This window comes from Mustela lutreola, chromosome 13, assembly GCF_030435805.1.
Source record: "Mustela lutreola isolate mMusLut2 chromosome 13, mMusLut2.pri, whole genome shotgun sequence".
NCBI classification, from domain to species: Eukaryota; Metazoa; Chordata; class Mammalia; order Carnivora; family Mustelidae; genus Mustela; species Mustela lutreola.
This window is the reverse complement of record NC_081302.1, coordinates 65,718,445-65,738,989: the sequence shown is the minus strand read 5'-3', so window position 1 is coordinate 65,738,989 and position 20,545 is coordinate 65,718,445. Positions and strand designations below refer to the sequence as shown.

The window sequence follows — 20,545 nt, the reverse complement described above, 5'->3', positions numbered from 1 at the left end:
ATTTACAGGAAGGTTTCTTTAGAGTAAGTGTAAGGATTTTTTTCCCCCTTGTAGTGATATTTCAATTTAGAGTAATGTAATTTCACCTGGAAATATGGACATTTTAAAGTTGCATTCTTACTTTTAAAGGATTTTTTCAAGGCATTGGGAAGAGTAAAACGGATTCATAACGATGTCAAAGTTCTCTTGCGTACAAACCAGCAAACGGCAGGGTGAGCAGTAACCTTTTCAATTCATAATTGCGTTACTAATCTTATATTTGTAAAATTTTAAAAGTGTCCTAGGTTCTTTTTGAAATATGACATTGTGTGAATAGGAATTTAATCTTTATGTGTCTTTGGATAAGGAGGGAGTTGGTTATACCCTGATACTTACAGAGCAAAACAACACTTCCCTATCTAAGTGATAGTATTAAAATTTGACAGCATTTATTTAGTCATAGAAAAGTTATTGCAAAATCATTCCATAAAGGATAAAATGTTAATGCTATAACCAGATCACTCTGTAATTAAACAAAACAAATTCTTTGGTGTGGCTATTGTCTAAAACTTTAAAATAAATCTTTAATTTCCTTAGTTTAGAAATTATGGAACAGATGGCCTTGCTTCAAGAAACAGCTTATGAAAGGCTTTATCGATGGGCTCAAAGTAAGTGATTTCTTTCATACAATCTAGATTCATGAATATTTTCAGTATGGTTATTTTACCTGACCTTTAATGCCATATTTTGATCTTAGTTTTTTAAAAAGAAAAATGAACTTTACTTTTGAACATACTGTTTATCATGAGCATCTTTTTTTTTTTTTTTTAAGATTTTTATTTATTTATTTGACAGAGATCACAAGTAGGCAGAGGCAGGCAGAAAGAGAGAGAAGGGAAGCAGGCTCCCCACTGAGCAGAGAGCCCGATGTGTTGCTCGATCCCAGGACCCTGGGATTGTGACCGGAGCCGAAGGCAGAGGCTTTAACCTACTGGGCCACCCAGGCGCCCCTCATGAGTATCTTCTATCATTGAAGCTCTATGTATGATTAAGGATTAGAATAAAAAAATAAAGTCAATATTTCTGCCCTACTTTATCTTAGAGTTGATTAGGCATTTTTTATTATTTAAGTAACTGTTTTATACATGGTGAATTGATTTTTCTCTTGCTGCTGTAGCAAATCACCGCAAATAATGACCTCAAACAACACAAATTTGTTATCTTATGGTTCTGTAGGTCAGAAATCAGACAGGGTGTCACCACACTAATAGTGTTGGTAGGGCTGCATTCATTTCTGGAGGCTCTATGAAGAATCTGTTTCCTTGCTTATTGAGTTTGTTGGCATAATTTAATAACTTGAGTCTGTAGGGCAGACTGAGGTGTGAGTTTCCACTGGCTGTCACTCAGAGCTTTTCCCACTTCTAGAGGCTTCCAACATTCTTTGGCTTATGGCCTCTTCCTCTGTCTTTAGAGTCAGCAATAATGGATTGAGACACTCACTTTGAATCTCTCCTGCCTCTTCGTCCATATCATATCTCTGATGGACTCTTGCCAGCCTCTTCTACTTTTAAGACCTGTATCATTGGATTTTCTTGAATAATCCAGGAACATGTCCCTATTTTAAGATCTGTTACCTTAATTTTGTCTGTAAAGTTCCTTTTGCTATGTATTATAACATATTCACATGTTCCAGGAATTAGTGATCCTTGGAGGGCCATTATTTTGCTGCCACAAGTGGTTTATTTATTTTAGTTTTGTTTTAAAATGTTTCAGTAATCTGTTCACAAAATTGCCTGTCAAAACCAAGAAGACAGTGAAGAGAGAAGGATAGGATGGGGCGCCTGAGTGGCTCAGTGGGTTAAAGCCTCTGCTTTCGGCTCAGGTTGTGATCCCGGGGTCCTGGGATCGAGCCCCGCATAAGGCTCTCTGCTCAGCGGGGAGCATGCTTCCTCCTCTCTCTCTGCCTGCTTCTCTGCCTACTTGTGATCTCTCTCTGCCAAATAAATAAAATCTTAAAAAAAAAAAAAAAAGAAGGATAGGATAGAAGTTATCTGATGTTTTAATAGGTGTTACCAACTGACTGTTGGAAGGAGTTAGGCATACAAGCAGTAAACTAATAATATCTGTATTAGATGGAAAATTTAATTATCTGCTTGATCATTTTACTCTTTATGTCCAAAACCCATTACTTTTTCTACCTCTCTTGTTTGCACTGTTTGTTCCTATTTGGAATGTTGTCTGGCTTTCTGTCTTTCAATTCAATTCCTACTTCAGTATTCAAAGCTGAACTTGGGTTCTGCATCTTTCTGGAACTCTCCATGACTACATTAAATCACAGTGACTTTTTGCATCTCTAAACACTAATTGTTGGAAATATTTGACATTCGGTACATTACTACTTAAATTTTAATATATTTATATGTTAGCCTCTCCAGTTAGATTTCTACTTTCTCAAAGACAAGGATATTACCTCACATTTTTTTTGTGCTTTCACAATACCTAACATAGTGGTTCTAAACTATGGCCTTCTGACTCCTAAGGACTTTGGAGTCATCTTAAGATACCTAATTCCTGCAAAGGAAACCATCAATAAAACAAAAAACAGCCTGCTGAATAGGATAAGATATTTGCAAATGATATAACTGATAAGGGATTGATATCCAAAATATATGAAGAATTCATGCAACTCAACACCAGAAAAACAATTTGATTAAAAAGTGGACAGAGGAACTAAACAGACATTTTTCCAAAGAAAACCTATAGATGACCAACAAGCACATGAAAAGATACTCAACATCACTAATCATGAGAGAAATGCAAATCAAAATCACAATGAGCTATCATCACACCACTCAGAATGACTAATATCATAAAGACAAGAAATAGCAGATGTTGGTAAGGATGTGGAGGAAAAGAAGCCCTCGTACAGTATGCATGGGAATGTAAGTTGGTGCAACCATTGTGGAAAACAGTATGGAGGTTCCTCAGAAAATTATAAGCAAATATCATCTAATCCAGTGATTCTACTACTAGATACTTACCCAAAGAAAATGAAAACAGTAATTCAAGAAGATATATACACCCTTATGTTTATTGCAGTATTATTTACAATAGCCAAGATATGGAACCAACTCAAGGTCAACTGAATGGATAAAGAAGATGTGGTGTATATAGATACAATCAGCTATTACTCAGCCATAAAAGCAACTGGAAGTTACCATTTTTGAAACACTGATAGACCTAGAAGGAATTATTATGCTAAGTAAAGTAAGTCAGAAAGAGAAAGACAAAAATTATATGATTTCATTTATATGGGAATCTAAAAACAAACAAACAAACAAACAGACTCTTAAATATAGAGAACAAACTGGCTGTTGCCAGAGGAGAGGTAGATGATGGTGGGGGAGGGGTGGGCAAACTAGGTGTAGGGGATTAAGAGATACAAACTTCCAGTTATAAAATAAGTCATGCAGGTGAAAGGTACAGCATAGAGAATATAGTCAATAGTCTTCTTAAAAAAAAAAAAAAGATTTCATTTTTTTCATTTCTAAAACATGCATTCTCAGTGCTTGCTAGAAAATATAATGCTAATGTGAGGTCCACATATACCAGATATTTGGGAATTTCTGAACAAGTTCTGAGTTTTTTGAACATAGTAGATATTTAGTTAGCATTTTATGGATAAAATTGGAATAGTAAAGAAGATATTGGTGTAGAGATTTTTAAAAGTTTAGGATCTAAACTATTTTGAAATTACTATCTTATTACCATATATTATTTATGTGAACATTTTTAGCAAACTGCTTAAATTTGCTCCCAAGGGAAGGGATTGGTAATATATTTTTTATATTCTGCCTCTTCCCCCTTGAACATTGCCATGTGTGTAGCAGTTACTCAGTGAATATTTGTTCATTGATTGGTTTCTTTGGAACTGTAGTCTCTAAATAATAATAAAATAGAGGTTTGGGGTGCACTGGATAGCATGTGTGGTCATAGAAAGTTACACAAATACTTAAGCTTACATTTTTAGTGTCATTGACAGCATAAAATAGTTTTTGATCGGCATATTCTCTAAGTTCTTCTGAGCATTTTTTCTTGTAATATTTGTTAAGACTTTAGACTCTAGGTGTACGACCTAATTTTAATTTAACAAGGGCTATAATTATATGTTAACTGTTTTTCAGGTGAATGCAGAACATTGACCCAAGAATCATGTGACATATCTCCAGTATTAACTCAGGCTATGGAAGCCCTGCAGGATAGACCTGTCTTATATAAGTTGGTGACTTTTTCCTAATTAAAAAAAAAAAAATCTGTTTTTTCTTTGATAAGTTATGCTAGCTTTCAGTATTAAATTTATATACATTAGTTTGAGTAATATAATTTACAGTGATATTTTCATATGTGTATCATTGGAGCATCAGCTTATTTGCTCATTGTGTATTATAGAATGCCATATGGAGGGGAAAAGCAGGATGTCCCTATATCTAGACTACCCTTTATTTATGTAGAGGTTAAGGGGCTTTTTCTCAGTCTGTCAGCTCATTACTACCTTAGAATTGCATGAAACTAAAACTCCTTTATCAATCCTTCCCTAGAGAGAAGGAGGTCAGATAGGGGACTGAGAGATATAATTTCCCAGAAATGAAAAAAAGAAAATTTAAAATCAGGATTCCATTAATAAGATTCAAGAAAAGAAGGAGTTCAGGTGTTTGATTCAGTAATTTATGCCGGCCAAGAGATGTATGATGGTGATTTGTATAAGAACTACATGCATTATTAATTGTTCACATATTTTTATTCTATATTTTAATTTTATTCTTTATATAAAATAGAAGTAAATTTTTATTTTTAATTTCTGCAGTAGTATGGAAATAGGGAGATCAATTGGGGAGTTACAATACTGGAAACAGAAAACTAGGGGACTCCACATAGGCATTCAGTTCAGTCTTGCTCTGAGTCATGTCTTTCAGAGGCTTGTAATAGTTTTAGAGTATCTCCCCATTATTCTTTCTGATTGGAACATTGCTTAGCCTATAAGTTTTCAGAACACAAATGCTGGGACAGCTGTGTAAAATAATAACATTCCATGAGTACTTACTGAGTACTTACTCTATGTTAAGCACAGTTCTGTGTGCTAGAGACATAACATCAATTAAACTCTGCCCTCAACTTGCACATCCATTTTAATGACTACAGTGATTGCTATTTTAGAGTCCCTGTGTCTGGTGCTGTGTGGCTCAAGTGTTCTGTGCTAGGGGAAAGGAATGAACATTAGGGAAGGTTTCCTCTGGGAAATAGGTTTCACGTGAGTTCTCAAGGTTGAATAGGCATTTGTCAGGAAGAGAAGGGAATTGAGAACATCCCAAGTTGAGGGAATAGCAGGTGCAGAGATGTGGATTGTGAAACAACATGTATTTCCGTGAAATTGATTATAAAAGCTTACATTGGCTGCTGTATTGGCAGCAAGAGCTGCATCGTGATAGCTCTGAACGTGGTGCATGGATATGTGATAAACCTTGTTAACCATGGCTCACCAGCTCAGCAGATTTTATCTACCTTGGAATTTCTTTCCCAGCCTTTTTACTTTCAGGTATTGGTGTTTAATTATGAGAGTCTTTTAGTGCTGAAAATACTTGGTTTTGAAATTTGGTTTTGATTTTAGTCAAGTGTTACATTGTCCACAGATTCATATTTGTTCACAGGGTTAGTCTTTGTTTAAAAAAATGCCTTTGTGTGTTTTGGTCAACTGACTCCTACCATATAAATATATTTTTACTAAATTTTGATTCTCAATAAACACTTGGAAAGGAGCAATATTGCATAATAGTTTAGAAGGTGAGCTCTGAATTAGATTTTTTGGCAAGCCCCTCTACTTTCATAAACCCCAGTTTCCTTAAATGAGGATAAAAATAGTGCCTATCTTACAGGATCTTTGTGAATATTAAATTGTTCACATCAGGTGTTTAGCATAATGCTTTGCTCACCACTAAATATTAGCTATTATTTTATTTTGGAAGGAGATAAACTGGAAAGTTGTCAACCATAGAGGGATATTTAAAGTCTGTTACGACCGCCAGGAAAAGCTTGAAAGACATGGAATAGAACTATAATGGGCAAAAAAGATTTATTATTGAAGGGATACATGCCAGGGAATAGGGAAGGCAGCGGTGCAGTTGGGAAGATTGTAAGAGGCATTTGAAAGTTAACTTGCAAAGGAGGAGGATTTTTAAGACCAATTGATTCTCATAAGATGAATGTTAAAAAAGAAAATTGGCCTTTCATTAAGTAATCATTTATCTCCAAAGTAGTAGTTTCTTTAAATTTAGGAAAAATTTAACAATGTATCATGTTAACCACCAGATGGCTCTATATGAACTTTATTTAAGTAATGTGTAAAAGCTTCACTGACCTTAGTCTTTCTCAAAAGGGTAGGTATCCTGTGCAAGCAAAATGGTAATTATTGAAGTCCTTGAGAGGAGTTTCCACCCAGTTTTTATTAGGCAGTATGTAACTGTGAAGTGCTAATGAATTATTAATTTTTAATAAATCAAGTATAGAAACTTCTTCATAGGGGCACCTGGGTGGCTCAGATGGTTAAGTGGCTGCCTTCAGCTCAGGTCAGGTCATGATCTCTGGGTCCTGGGATCCCTGGGTCCTGGGATTGAGCCCACCTCAGGCTCCTAACTCATTAGGGATTCTGCTTCTTCCTCTCACTCTGCCTCTCCCCGCTGCCCGTGTTCTCTCTCTCAAGTGAATAATTAAAAAAAAATTTTTTTTTAATTTATTTATTTTTTTCAGCGTAACAGTGTTCATTGTTTTTGCACCACACCCAGTGCTCCATGCAATCCGTGCCCTCTTTAGTACCCACCACCTGGTTCCCCCAACCTTCCACCCCCGTCAAGTGAATAAATTTTTTAAAAAATTTTCAAAAGAAGAAAAAAAAGAAATATCTTTTTTAAATAAATAAATTTATTATAAGTAGATTGATATCTTCCTTCCTTTGGTCCACCTTCAGAATATAAAGTATTAAAGAATGTAGTAATTTGCTGATTTCTTCATTCTTTATGTTTTCGTTACATTTCTTGGAGGCTTTTACACTATTCGTTAATTTGGTTTTGACCAATATTTTTCATATTTTAATTTGCTTTTTGACCAGATTTTTTCTTTTTTTGCTATAGACATTAAAAATGAGGAGTTTAATTTTTAGTTTTAGCTGGAGACATTTTAGAATATTTATATAATTGTAATACCTTCATAAAGCTCATTTTGAATTTTTGACCTTTGTTGGGAAATAATCTCTTTTTAGTCGAAGTATTCTTTCTCTGGGAAAAAGTGTTTCACATATATGGATGTCATTGAAGATTCATTATAGTGCTTGCTGGTTTTGCTTCGAATTATATCTATTGTTGCAGGGAGATTAACATTCATATTAACGTATATGTTTATTTCATATAATTATAAGATCAGAGTCCAGTGTTTGTCAGGCTTGATAATTCACCCCTACCCCCATTTAAAATGCCAGTGAATTCACCAGTTTCTAAAACAGCTTGTGGTCATAGTAAATAGACCTAGAAACAGAATTTACGTTGCTTCTGTTTATTGTGGGTTTTGAGAATGAGTTTTATGTATTTGAGAAGTTAAAAGTTGTGAATTTTATACTGTAAGTAATCATCTGATTAGAAATGATTGCATAGAGTTGGTGATCATTTAAAGGAATGCATCCTTTACACTAAACATACAAATTTAAGAGCACGAGGGGAAAAAAAAAAAAGCAAAGCATTTTGGTTCTAATTTGTTTTAAAAAATAGAAAGTGCTTACAAGGTCACTGCGTGCTTAGAGCTTGGTGGGATAGTGCATTTCATCTTGACATATGGCTAGTATGTCACTACACAGAATTTCAGAGCTGTTTCCTTTTAATTGAAGCCAAGCACAAAAAAACATGATCTGGTTTCTACTGAACAGCCCTTAAAAAGGTTCAGATTCCTACAAATTTGTAGATATTGACCACTTCACTATACTTTCCCTTTTATTTAAAAATATTCCCTCTTCCAACTTTCTTATGTTTAAAAAATGTGGATTTTATTTTTTATTTTTAAAGATTTTTTTAAAAAGTTTAATTATTTTATTTATTGAGAGAGAGAGTGTGCATGTGAGCAGGGAAAGGGGCAGAGGGAGCAAGAGAATCTCACGCAGACTCCCTGCTGAGCATGGAACCAACATAGGGCTTAGTCTCATGACTCAGATCATGACCTGCGCTGAAATCAAGAGTCGGTTACTTACCCGACTGAGCCACCCAGGCATCCCTGAAAAAAATGTGGATTTTTTTGTTCAATCAGTAGCATGTTAAAGAAAGCAGTATAGCTTTTACAGTAGTGGAAGAAATTAATTCTTTTGGAAACCCAAATCCCAAATTTTGGTAATTTGGTTTATATGTAAGGTAATTCTTACATATAATTCTTATTATATATGTTTACATATATATGTAACATATGTTACATATGTAAGGTAATTCTTACAAATAATTCTTATTGTGAAGTCTGTTGTCAGAAACTCTAGAGATTTAAAAGTTCATGGGTCTGGAATCCACTGACATTGGATTGCGATAAAAATTTCTTTTTTTCCTGTGTACTTTTAAAATGGCAAGAACTTTGAATGGTGGTGGGTGTAAGGAATTGTGGTAATAGTGGGAAACCAAGGGTGATTCTAGTCAGAGAAATGTGCACTCTTGGCAATTCCAGGCCATCCTGTGATTTCACCCTGAATTGATCTCCTAGTTTAAAGTTCTCTTTCGTGTAAACGCCATCACTTTAGGAAGTCTTTTTTTTTTTTCTTTCAACCACAATTGATCACTTCTAAATATGCATTAAAAAGTTTTTACTCTGTATGCCTCATTGGTCAGTAAATTTAAAGAACATGTGTCTAGTATTAGAGTCAAAATAAGCTTTTAGGTATGAATAATATGTTCAGGAAAGTTTTGATGGTGGTGAAAAAAAATGTTGTTCTTTGGATTGCAGAGTTCTAACTGTAAGCAGTTTTCTGAGAACTAGATATAATGGCCTTTGTGAACACTAGAACATCATGTTTTGGGCTCCAAGGTTACCAAAACCTAAAGAATCACGGATTTTCACCTTTCCTTGATTTTTACTTTTACCAGACCCACTGCTCTGTCCCTTATTGCCATTGCCCCTGTTATCAATCCCAAATTCCAGTGTTCTTTCTGAGGAGTAATAAAAATAGGGAACTTTAGACTGACTTTTCATTATGAGAAATTTATTTCATAAATTTTTTTGTTGTTTAAAAACAGAATTGCTTAAGAGAGTTGTGTAAAGAAGCTGTAAATGTCTTGCTTATCTCAGAAATTGCATGAATAATTGGATATACCCATTAAAAAGAAACACATCTGTTTTTCAAATAACTTGTTTCTTCTAGGTATACCTTAGATGAATTTGGAACAGCCAGAAGAAGCACTGTTGTTCGTGGATTTATTGATGCTCTTACAAGAGGGGGCCCAGGAGGCACACCAAGACCCATTGAAATGCACTCCCATGACCCTTTGAGGTATAATAATCAGACAGTGTTGGAATATTTGATGTTTTTCCGAAGGAACTCTTCACTAACATTTAGGTTTTGCACTAGATATGTAGGAGATATGTTGGCTTGGCTCCATCAAGCTACTGCTTCTGAAAAAGAACACCTTGAAGCTCTCTTAAAGCATATAACTATACAAGGTGGGTCCTCTGTTGTTATTCCTAACGTCTAAGTATAGAAAATAACCCAGGGCTTCTCTGTTTCTATTTTTACTGCTGTCAGCTTCACAGAGATAAACTCTTCACACCTAGGTGTCACATTAAGCACCCTACTTAATTTTCCTCTCTGATTTCCCTTTTCTGCTAATAGGCTTCTCTCAGCATCACTTTCCTGTCACACAGCCGTTCACACTCGTGTACTGGTCCCTTGTAGCCTTCCCATAGCAGGCCTAGACTCCCCTGCCTCACTTTGAAGGCACTTCTGGAGCATGTAGCATCCACTGTCTCAGGTCTTCCATGCCCCACCTTAAAGGCGAGAGGTGGTATTACGGTATTATCTTCCTCTTAACTATGAGTAATCAGACTGAATTTGAGGTTATTAAGCTATACTGCTTCTTTTCTACTACCCAACCATTTTATTCATTCTTATGTGACTGTTTTAAAGTTTTTGAATAACTACTCATGTAGTACTAATTGTACTAAAAGTTTTGGTCTTGCTTTAAGGAAGACAAAAATGGATGATTTTTGAGTCACTTTGTCTGTTACTTATAGAATTTCAGATCTTCTTAGTATTGTGACTACAATACTGAGGGGTAAATGGAAAATGAAGATACTCTATTTTTGATAGGAATTAAAGGGAAATATTGTGACTGGTATCGCTTGACTGTGTTGCATTGCCCAGCCCCATGTCCTTCAGGTTCACAACGTGATCTCCAGGAGAGGCTAGTGTATAGATGGGGAAGATCCTTACTCACCCTTCCTCATTTTTTTCACTCTTTGATACACAAATTAGATTCAGCGGGTATGTTTGATTGGCACAAGGTCTGAACTTTTTCTGTTAACCTAATTAACCTAGTTTAAAAGAATGAATTTCTTAAAAGATGTTCTAGTGAAGTACAGATGAGAGGCAGTGTGGAGAGGTCGGAAGATTATAGATCAGAGGTGGATAAAATGGGTTATTCTTTGGGAATGGCTTCATTCTTCCAAGCCTCAGCTTCTCTATGTGTAAAAAAGAAGGCGGTTGCAGGCAGTAAATGCCAAGTAGACAGGAGCTTGGTAAATAGTATTTAGTTAATGCCAGTTTTTCTGTTAGATTACAATGTGTGCTTTCCATCTTTATAAGCTCAGCTTCTGTGTTCAGCACTCCTGCCCAGATTAAGACGTTTGTAGAACAAATACTAACACATCTTCGCATCACTTCCTTCAGTTAATATGTTTCCTAGTCATTTTTTCCTGTGACTCATACATTTACTCTTTTTCACAAAGAAGTAATGTTCATTTTATTAGTCAGCAGCGCAATAAATTAACAAGGCTCTAGACCCAGATATTAACGTAATAATGTCCTAACAGATACTGAACTTAATAAAATAATGTTGTTATTTTAAATGTTTGTAATTAGTGCCATTAATCATATGCATTATTGTTTCTTAGTTTTTTGAACGTATGTGTAATATGGAAAAAAAATTTTCAGTTATGTTGTAATTAATTGTAGGTGTTGAAGAAAATATCCAGGAGGTTGTTGGGCACATTACTGAGGGTGTGTGTAGGCCTCTAAAGGTAAATATTTTGTTTTTTATATATGTTATATGGCATCTGGCTAAATATTTCTATGAGTTAAAAAAAAAAAAACCTTTTAACAGCTTGAAGTCAAGCTATAGTTTTCTCAAGTTAATACATTAGTGTAAGATAATAAAATACATTTTAAAATAAGCATTGTCAATTTTCTTTCTAAGGAAGAAAATTTGAAATATTCTTAGTTTGCATATATTCACTTATTTTTCTTACCATATTATGTTTTCCATGGTAATTTATGTTAATAAATTGAGAAAAAAGTCTCTTGAAATAACTAATCTATGAACTCTCTCTCTTTTTTTTTTTTTAAGATTTTATTTATTTTTTTGACACAGAGAGAGAGGTCACAAGTAGGCACAGAGGCAGGCAGAGAGAGAGGGGGAAGAAGGCTCCCTGCCAAGCAGAGAGCCCGATGTGGGGCTCGATCCCAGGACCCTGAGATCATGACCTGAGCCGAAGTCAGAGGCTTAACCCAGTGAACCACCCAGGCACCCCAAATATATGAACTTTTAACAGTTCTTTTCTTTTTTTTTTTAACAGAAATTTTCTACGAAATTGTTCCATTTGCTATGTTTCAAGCATTGTACATTTTTTGTCTATTATAGCAATAAATTATGATAAATATAAGGATAAAATAACATATATAGGTTTTCTTATCAATACTATTTGTAGTACAAGGAACAGAATTTGAAGTCAAACTTGGGTTAGAATTTCCACTTTGCCACTTAATTGTGTTCACTTATTCGAGTTGCCTCTTCTGTTGAACCTGTATATAAAAACCTACCATGTGGCACCTGGCTGGTTCAGTCTGTTAAGCATCTGCCTTTGGCTCAGGTCATGATCTCAGGGTCCTGGAATCCAGCCTCTTGTTGCATTGGGCTCCCTGATTAGCAGGGAGCCTACTTCTCCCTCTCCTTCTGCCCCTCACTGCCCTGCTCCTGCTCTCTTTTTTTCTTTCTCAAATAAAAAAAAAAAAGAGAGAGAGAGAGAGAGAGAGAAAGCTACCATTAAGGGTGGTTGTGAAGATGAAATGAGAAAACTGTGCAGATGAAGTACATAGTTCCTGACATCTACTAGGCCTGCAGCAGATGCTATTTTTCTCTATTAGTATATATGGAATACTTTGTAGTTGTTGGTTTACTTTCCTTGTTGATTTACTTCAGTTTAGTATGCAGAAATTGAAATCCAGAAGGTTTATCATTTATTTTTACCAATAACTAATTTTAAAACTGATTTTTTTGTTTGTTTCTAAGATTTTCTTTGGTATCTTATTGTTTATTGTAGGCAAGAAAATATCAGACTGCACACCTTTGTAATAATTGATTTACAGATTTAATTGTTATTGTAATTTGATCATTTTAGGATTCAGTTGCATATTCAGTAAATAAATAGCAAAATATTTGAAATTATTTTACTTAGTTCTCTCAAATGAAATATTTGCCATAGTTTGATTTTCAGACATTTATACTTACGTAAATGTCGCTTGTTTTGTATACTAGCAGTTATTGAAAAGATTAAAAAAAGAAAGGAGAAAATAAAAATATTTCTCTTTCTACACTTTGCATATTTTTTTCCTAACTACATAGAGTTAGAGGGAACTTGGAGTCATAACAATGAATAAATTGCATTGGTGAATAAATTAGATTTTATCTCCCTTATTTCCCTCTACCCCCTTCCTTAGTTAGGATATTATGTTCCTTTTATTGCTGATAACTTTTTTTGTTGTTGTTAAAGTGATTGTACACAATATAATTCTAGAATCTGAGGGTTGGAATGGACTTTAGTGTTTCTTTTTCTGGTCTGAGTAAGAAATGTTATTATATTATTAAAAATATTAAATTAATAAGCTTGCTTATATAAAGAAATTTATGCCTTTGTTTTAAAATGTACTTCATTTCATCTTCCTAAAAGTTTATGTCCCAAAAGATGTTTATAACAATTGTAGGTCATTATTGTGACTGCCTCTGAAATTTTAATATCAGATATCAAAAGGTGAAGAAAAAACTAGTAAGCAAGCAAAAATATTTCTACTGTAAAATTAAAAAAAAAAATCCTTTTAGTATCTGAAGTGACAGAAACCTTAGATCTTTTCATATGATAGTAAATTAAATGCCTACTCCAGAGAATATGTAACAGATATTTACAGAAGTTATGTGTCAAAATAGCTTGATATATTATATGATCCAACAATTCTTCTCTTCCTTTATATACTTATGACAATTTACATTATTTTCAGAATTTTCTTCCTATATAACCTCATTTGGGTATCCAATACTCAGTTGATATACTGTAGTTGTCAGCTGAGAAAACAAACGAAAACTTACTTTAACATTTTCGTTTGCAATTACAATCTGAAATTTAGTGACATTTTATATTCTAGTAGTATAAAAATTTTTACATTCCATTAATTACATTCCATTAATAGAAATTTTTTTTGTCCTGATAAGCCACTGAACTTTTCATAATGGCATATGCTATTGGATCTTTTGGTTAAGTATCTCTCATTTGGTCTTGTTTCTTTGTAAGAGTGAATCCTTTTTAAAAAAGGGGAGATAGTGATTTTTAGAAGCCTAGGAAAAGGTTGTAATGATAATGAGGGATACACTTGCAAAACTGTGGATTTGGTTTACTCTACCCTGTATTTATCCTTTACTGTGTGAGTTACTAAAGCAGAACTTCCTAGGTAGTAATCTATATATTTGTAAATGTATGCATAAGTTATTACTTCCAGTTTTAAAAATTTGTGTTTAAGCTTAAAATTGCATATACTTTGGAGAAGGTGCTGTGGAGCATCAGTGTGAAGCCTGTTACTTTACAGGTATCTTCATTTCAGAGTTGTAGCTGGACTTAACCAGAATCAATGTGTTAAATCTTTGTATTTCAAGTCCATAGGTGGTAAAATGATATTTCTTTTATGTGAATGTTCTGGATTGCAGATAGATTACCAGCTAACATTTGAATTTTATCTCTTTTAATAAAAACTCAGTGTACTGTAGCTCTGAGCCTCATAAATTATGATGGGTTCTCTGCTGTTATAATTGTATTAGAGAAGAGCTGTCTCCAATTAATATCTTTTATATTTTGTCCTAATAAATACATTAAAATTCAGAAGGGATCACTTTTATTATTTAATATATAATTTAAATCACTATTGATCCAGGCCTTGGACCTAGAAAGAAATTGTAATATGTAAAATCATGGCTTTTCATGATTAATAACATATGTCAGTTAGCTCACTAGTACTTTATGCCAAAAGATGTATGAATTTCATAAACATATTCATGTAAGGATTATTTAATTTCTGTAGTCTAAGAGGGTTTTATATGCTCATATACATACATTTATAAAATCTGTCTTAGCGGGACGCCTGGGTGGCTCAGTTGGTTAAGCAGCTGCCTTCGGCTCAGGTCATGATCCCAGGGTCCTGGGATCGAGTCCCACATCAGGCTCCTTGCTCGGCAGAGAGCCTGCTTCTCCCTCTGCCTCTGCCTGCCTCTCTGTCTGCCTGTGCTCGCTCGCTCTCTCTGTCTCTGACAAATAAATAAAATCTTTAAAAAAAAAAAAAAAATCTGTCTTAGCAAATCACATATGTTGGCATTATGACATATTCCAAAATCTAAGTATAGAGAAACTTCAGTTTTAAAAAGGGTGTATTAAGCATCTGTTGTGTATGTACTATTCTACCAGATGCTGTAGAGATGTAAAAGAAGCAGAAAACACAATGTCTCTGTTTAGAATCTCATTAGGAAACAAGATGACACAATGTAAGCAGCAGCTCAGAACAGATATAATACGTAAATAAGCGCATTATCAGTGTGATTTAGATGGTATCCATTAATTAGGGAAAAGTAAGGGCAAGATCAGTAAGGAATGGAATTTAATTAAGATTCCTAGTAGTTAATCTTAAGAGAGATCAAGTTAACTTGGAAGTAGATCTCATTATTGCCCTGGTAACCATAATTAAACATATATGTTGGTGCTCATTTAAGCTTTGTCTGTTATTGTCTAATAAAAAAGGAAATTTGGTGTAATAGTTTGAAGATAAGAATTCTTTCATTATTTTTTTCTTCCTGTGTATTTGGTGGTAGAGCAGCATTTGCAGTGATAACCTGTTTTTTAGGGATGTAACAGCTGCTTTGCAAATAGTGCTGAGCTAAATTCCATTATAAATTGGTGAAGAACCTCAAAGTGACCTCATCATTGTATTATTTCTGGTAGCAACTGCCTTAAGCCAAATTCTGTAGGTAGTGGATCTAGGTTTTGTCGTTTATTGTTTGTTTGTTTGTTTGGGTTTTTTTTTTTTTTTTGTTTGTTTGTTTGTTTTTTGCTTTGTAGAGTATATCTGTGTTAAAATGTTTGTTATTTTACTATCCCCTATAATTTAATATTCAGAAATTACTTAGAGGGAATTTTGTGATTTCTACAATAATTAAATTTTATCTTTTTAAATGCTGTTTATACCACCTCTGATTATTGAAGGAAAGTTATGCCTTTAAGAAATTTTTATTTATTTTTTTTACATGTTTTAATAGGTTCGAATTGAGCAAGTGATAGTTGCTGAACCTGGGGCAGTTTTATTATATAAAATTTCTAACCTCCTCAAATTTTACCATCATACAATCAGGTAAGGGAAATGGTTAAATGTGCTTTATTAAATCCTATGTGATACATCATTTCAGTTAAAGCATAGTATAAGGGTTTTTGTTTTCTGGTTTTTTGTTTTGTTTTGTTTTCACCATTTGTACAACTAAATATAACTAGAACCTCCACACCCTATGAATCATTTTATATATATATATTATTTGTGGTATATTTTGAGGTCTGTTATTTCCTTTTCCTCTCTAAACATAAATGTACACACCCTCACACACATGGACATGCACACATATAGCTTATAACCGTGTAAGTTTATAGGGTAAGTATATTTTTAAACCTCTTGCTTTAGTAAAAGACATACGTGGCACCTAATGTAACTATATGTTATATTCAAAATAGGGCACAATAAATGACGTGTCCTATCCCCAATGTACATAATGTAAATTCTTTATCATTTAGCTTTAAATAAAAGCTACTTTCTTTAAATAAAGCTACTTTCTTTCTATCTTCTTTAAATAAAAGCTACTTTATTTTATTAGGAACCATTTGTTTTCTCTATAATACAATCTTTGACTCTAAAGGGTGGTGGTATACACTTGAGCTTTATTATGTCACTGTAATACCTTATTCCATGCATAGTTGTGTTAAAACACTGTCCTTTCAAGCTATGTGTTGGGTAGTTTCCATATTAGTCCATTAAAAATGATTTAACAGTTACTTTTCTAGTATACTAGAATCAAGAACAGAAATCCAATTGTTAAAATCCAAGAGGGGTTATCCTAACTAATAGATCCAGGAGAGGTACAGGGATCACTAGTTCAAGAAGCACCAAAAGACTATGGCAGTGATGTTACCTACCTTCTAATAGCTGAGGTTAGCCACCCAAAACTTCACAGCTAAGAGATGAGTTTCACATTTTTAAGCAAAAGCAACAAACCACAGGTTATAAAACGAATCAGAGATAGGATTTGGGTAGTCTTCCAACATTTGAGATACAAATTTATTACCACCACTTGCTATGACTCAAAAGCAATAAATTAGTTTCAGTTGTGATGTTAGAGGCTTCCTAAAATAAGAGAATGGTCCATACTGAGGAAACAAAAGAGCAGCTAAAAGTAGTGAGCACTGTAACTAATGCTGTATTAGGAAAAAAATTATTTTTACATTATGTAGTAATACCCATGATGGTACTGCATGAAATTTATTATTTGAAGTTAATGATAACTCAGTTTCTAAGGCAAATAATGCTAAGAAAAAAATCATTTGGATTCTGAAGATAATAGGTTGCTTAGCCTCTGAGAATTATAATTTTTCTGTCTTTGAAGATGATGATTTTGAGGATGACATTTGGATCTTTTGATACATTTTTTTTCTAAGTACTTTTTTTACTTGTTTACATATTTCTTCCTTTAGTTAATTAAAAAACAGATTATAAATGTCACTCTTCTAGATGCTAAAGAAATAGCAGTGAACAGAATAGCTTAAACATATACTCTAATGGGGGGAAGAAGTATAGAATAATTTAACATGATAAGGGTATTGAAGAGAAAGCAGGAGAAAGTAAATAAAGCATAGAGAGTGACCACATATGTTGGGCAGGTGTATGCGCATGTAGCTGTTTCAAAGGCCTTTTGGTGGAGGTGATGTTTGAGTATAGATCTAAAGAGCGTGAAGAGTTGGGCATGTAAAGATCTTATAGAAAAGTGTCCTTTACAGGGTATGGTCTGGCCCTGAGGCCAGAAAAAGCTTCCATTTTAGAGGACCAGAAGGAAGGCCAGTGGTTGGAGTAGAGTGAATGGAAGGAGTAGGGATGGATGAAATCAGAAAGGTAGGCAGAGGCCAGTTCATGTAGGACTTTTTAGGCTATGGTGAGGATTTAGGTTTTATACTGAGTAGTCAAAGAAGATGTGTGTGTATGTGGGGGGGATGAGTGTTTCAGTGACTTGAGCTGATTGGTGATATAAGGTGACTCTGGGCATGTATGGAAAATGTAGTATAGAGGAGTAAAGGGGAAAAAGGATGGTATTTAGGAAGCTGTGTTCTGAGCAGAGACAGTTGAATCAGAGGAGGGTGATAGTCTTGGAGGGGGTGAAAAGTAGTTGTCTCCAGAGATAAAAGATTATAATGGACTAGAAAGGGTAAGATGTGAGGAGTCAGGGATGAATTCTTGGCTTTTGATTTGAAGTTAGATGTGTGGTATTGTCATTTGCTGAGAGGGAGGGAGGGTTCTAGAGAGTACAGTTTGATGGGAGTGGATGGGTAATGAAGAGTCCAGCCCACTTTTGACTGTGTTGGGTATAGCATCCCTATGAACATTCAGTGGGAGATGTTGAGTGAGCAGATATTAGGGAAATCAGGACTGAACCTATAAATCTCGTAGTTTGCAGTACATAGATGGTATTTGAAGCATTTAGGCTAGGTAAGATCACTTAACGTGAGTGTAGATAAAGAAGAGGCCTAGGACTGAGTCTTGGGAAACTCTAATATTTAGAGGTTAGAAGAAAAGAAACCCACAAAGAAAATTGAAAAGGAATAGCCAATGATGTTGAGGAAAAGTGGGTGACACAATTTTCAAAAATGTTTTCCATCCTATACACTAAAACTCCAAATGGATGGATTCTATCAGAAGGCCATAGTAAACCAAGAAAAGGAATATGTAGAATCCATAAAAACAAGGAATCCAGCATACTTTGATTACATTTCCTTTCCTGTAAAACTTTTTCTCTCTATAGTTAATAATCGCTTTGTTTTTGTACTTGTTTACTTTCCTGTGTCTTTATCACTATTTCAGAACCAAACTCGTAAGCAGACTACATTTTCTCACCACAGAGTCAAGCACATCAACCAGTCCTTCCCAACTTCTCTCTCTTCTCCCCTTCTCACATTCATCTTGGAGACCCCTTTCTCTTCCTTCAGTCTGAATTGGTTGCTCTTTAAGCCTAGTACAAGACTGACACAGGGTTTTGTCTTTTTTATCAGCCTGTTCACTCCTTATGTTGAAATCCCTGATGCCTTGGACAGTTCTGAATAGTATTTACGTGCTTGTAATAATGTAAAGATTGAGTATTTATTCACCAGAACCCGATTACATAACCATTAGGGAGCCTGGGAAAGATGAAGCTTGGGTATGTTGTCGTGGGGGATGAGAATTATGTAAGAGAATTTAACTCTCATCATCTGTAGCGGGGCTTTTCTATATAATACCTAAAATTGAAAGATGTAAGGGGAGGATAAGCACATTGGGTAGAAATATGGAGTGAAATACAAAAAGGATCTACAAGTATCTAGCCCAGTGACTGATACCTAGTGAGTACTTAGTAAACACTAGTAAATTCTAAATCTGACTAATTGCCAAATATGACTGATAACTCAATTTTTTAAAAAAATGAATGTATACATAGAAGATATGTGTATCTTAATTTTCATTAAAATACCAGATACACATAGAAGATATGTGTATCTTAATTTTCATTAAAATACCAGATTCTGCAGTGCCGGGGTGGCTCAGTCAGTTAAGTGTCCAACTCTTGGTTTCAGCTCAGGTCATGATATTAGGGTTGTAAGATCAAGTCCTGGTTGGGCTACATGCTCAGGGAGGAGTCTGCTTGAGATTTTCTTTCTTCCTCTGCCCATCTTCCTGCTTTCACTCTCACTCCTCTCCTCTCAAAATAAATAAAATCTTTAAAAAATACAAAAAATAAAAATAAATAAAAGATCAGTTTCTGTATGTATCCATTTATTGTTTTCCCCCGTTGCTTGGGATGGTATACTTTTATTCAGAGGCATACTTACTTTTATTTTATGTGTAGGCGTGTATGAGAATTTCTTTCAATTTAGTTTGGTGTTTTGCTTATAATACTTTTAACCAAAATGCTTTTTTTTTTAAGAGGAAGGAATTATGGCTGCCTCTTTAGGAATTTGTTTTACTTTGCTATTTGCTTTCTATGTATATATTTTAACTATTAATTTGCTTTGTCTGCATTAAATATATAAGAATTCATTCCGGTTTGTTTCAGTTTCAGAATGTATTGAAATATGTAGAGTTAGTATTTGCTTTTATAATATATGTAGCATATCAGTTTTCTCTAAATTTGCTGATTTTCTTTTTGCTTAGTATCATCTGGTATTTGTCAGTGCCATTATATTTATTTTGAGACATCTTTCACATTAACAAAAACTGTATCCCCTAACATCACATTTTTAAGTGACTGTCAGTACATGAATTTGGAGAATAAAATTGGGAATTGTTTTATATACATGCTTGTCTTACATTTTGGCAAAAATGAGAAACTCTTTGGATAGGTCTAAGAAATTTCATAGAAAATTAAGGCATACAGAATGTGCTAATAATTAAATATTTTAAAATACTGCCAGATTTTTCATAATTAGTCTAAATACACTGCTATTTAGGCAACTGTATAAAAATTGAGAAACTATAAATTGGATATGGTGTAAGTTTTAATTGAAAGAATAACTCAGTGTTAATAAAATTTAAATATTTTATGAATAGAGCTACTGATAGAATGGCTTCCTTCAAATTAAAATTAAGTCTTGGATAATCAAGAGATGAATTTACTGTCATAGAGAGAGAAGGATAGAGAGTTGGATTTGTGTATTGAGTGTCTGTTTTTCTAAAAGAGATTGTGCA

The 20,545-nt window shown here is 34.1% G+C and overlaps 1 protein-coding gene across 2 annotated transcripts in view; it reads left to right on the top strand.

Annotated features, from left to right (window-relative positions):
- Positions 1-20,545, top strand: part of COG6 (component of oligomeric golgi complex 6) — a 76,524-nt gene that overhangs the window by 17,647 nt on the left and 38,332 nt on the right. For both annotated transcript variants that reach the window (XM_059143838.1, XM_059143840.1), the window contains exons 6-12: positions 130-212; positions 577-647; positions 4,164-4,257; positions 9,413-9,541; positions 9,620-9,711; positions 11,222-11,286; positions 15,834-15,925. In XM_059143838.1, coding sequence (XP_058999821.1) covers positions 130-212; positions 577-647; positions 4,164-4,257; positions 9,413-9,541; positions 9,620-9,711; positions 11,222-11,286; positions 15,834-15,925 — 626 coding nt within the window. The remainder of the gene's footprint in view (positions 1-129; positions 213-576; positions 648-4,163; positions 4,258-9,412; positions 9,542-9,619; positions 9,712-11,221; positions 11,287-15,833; positions 15,926-20,545) is intronic.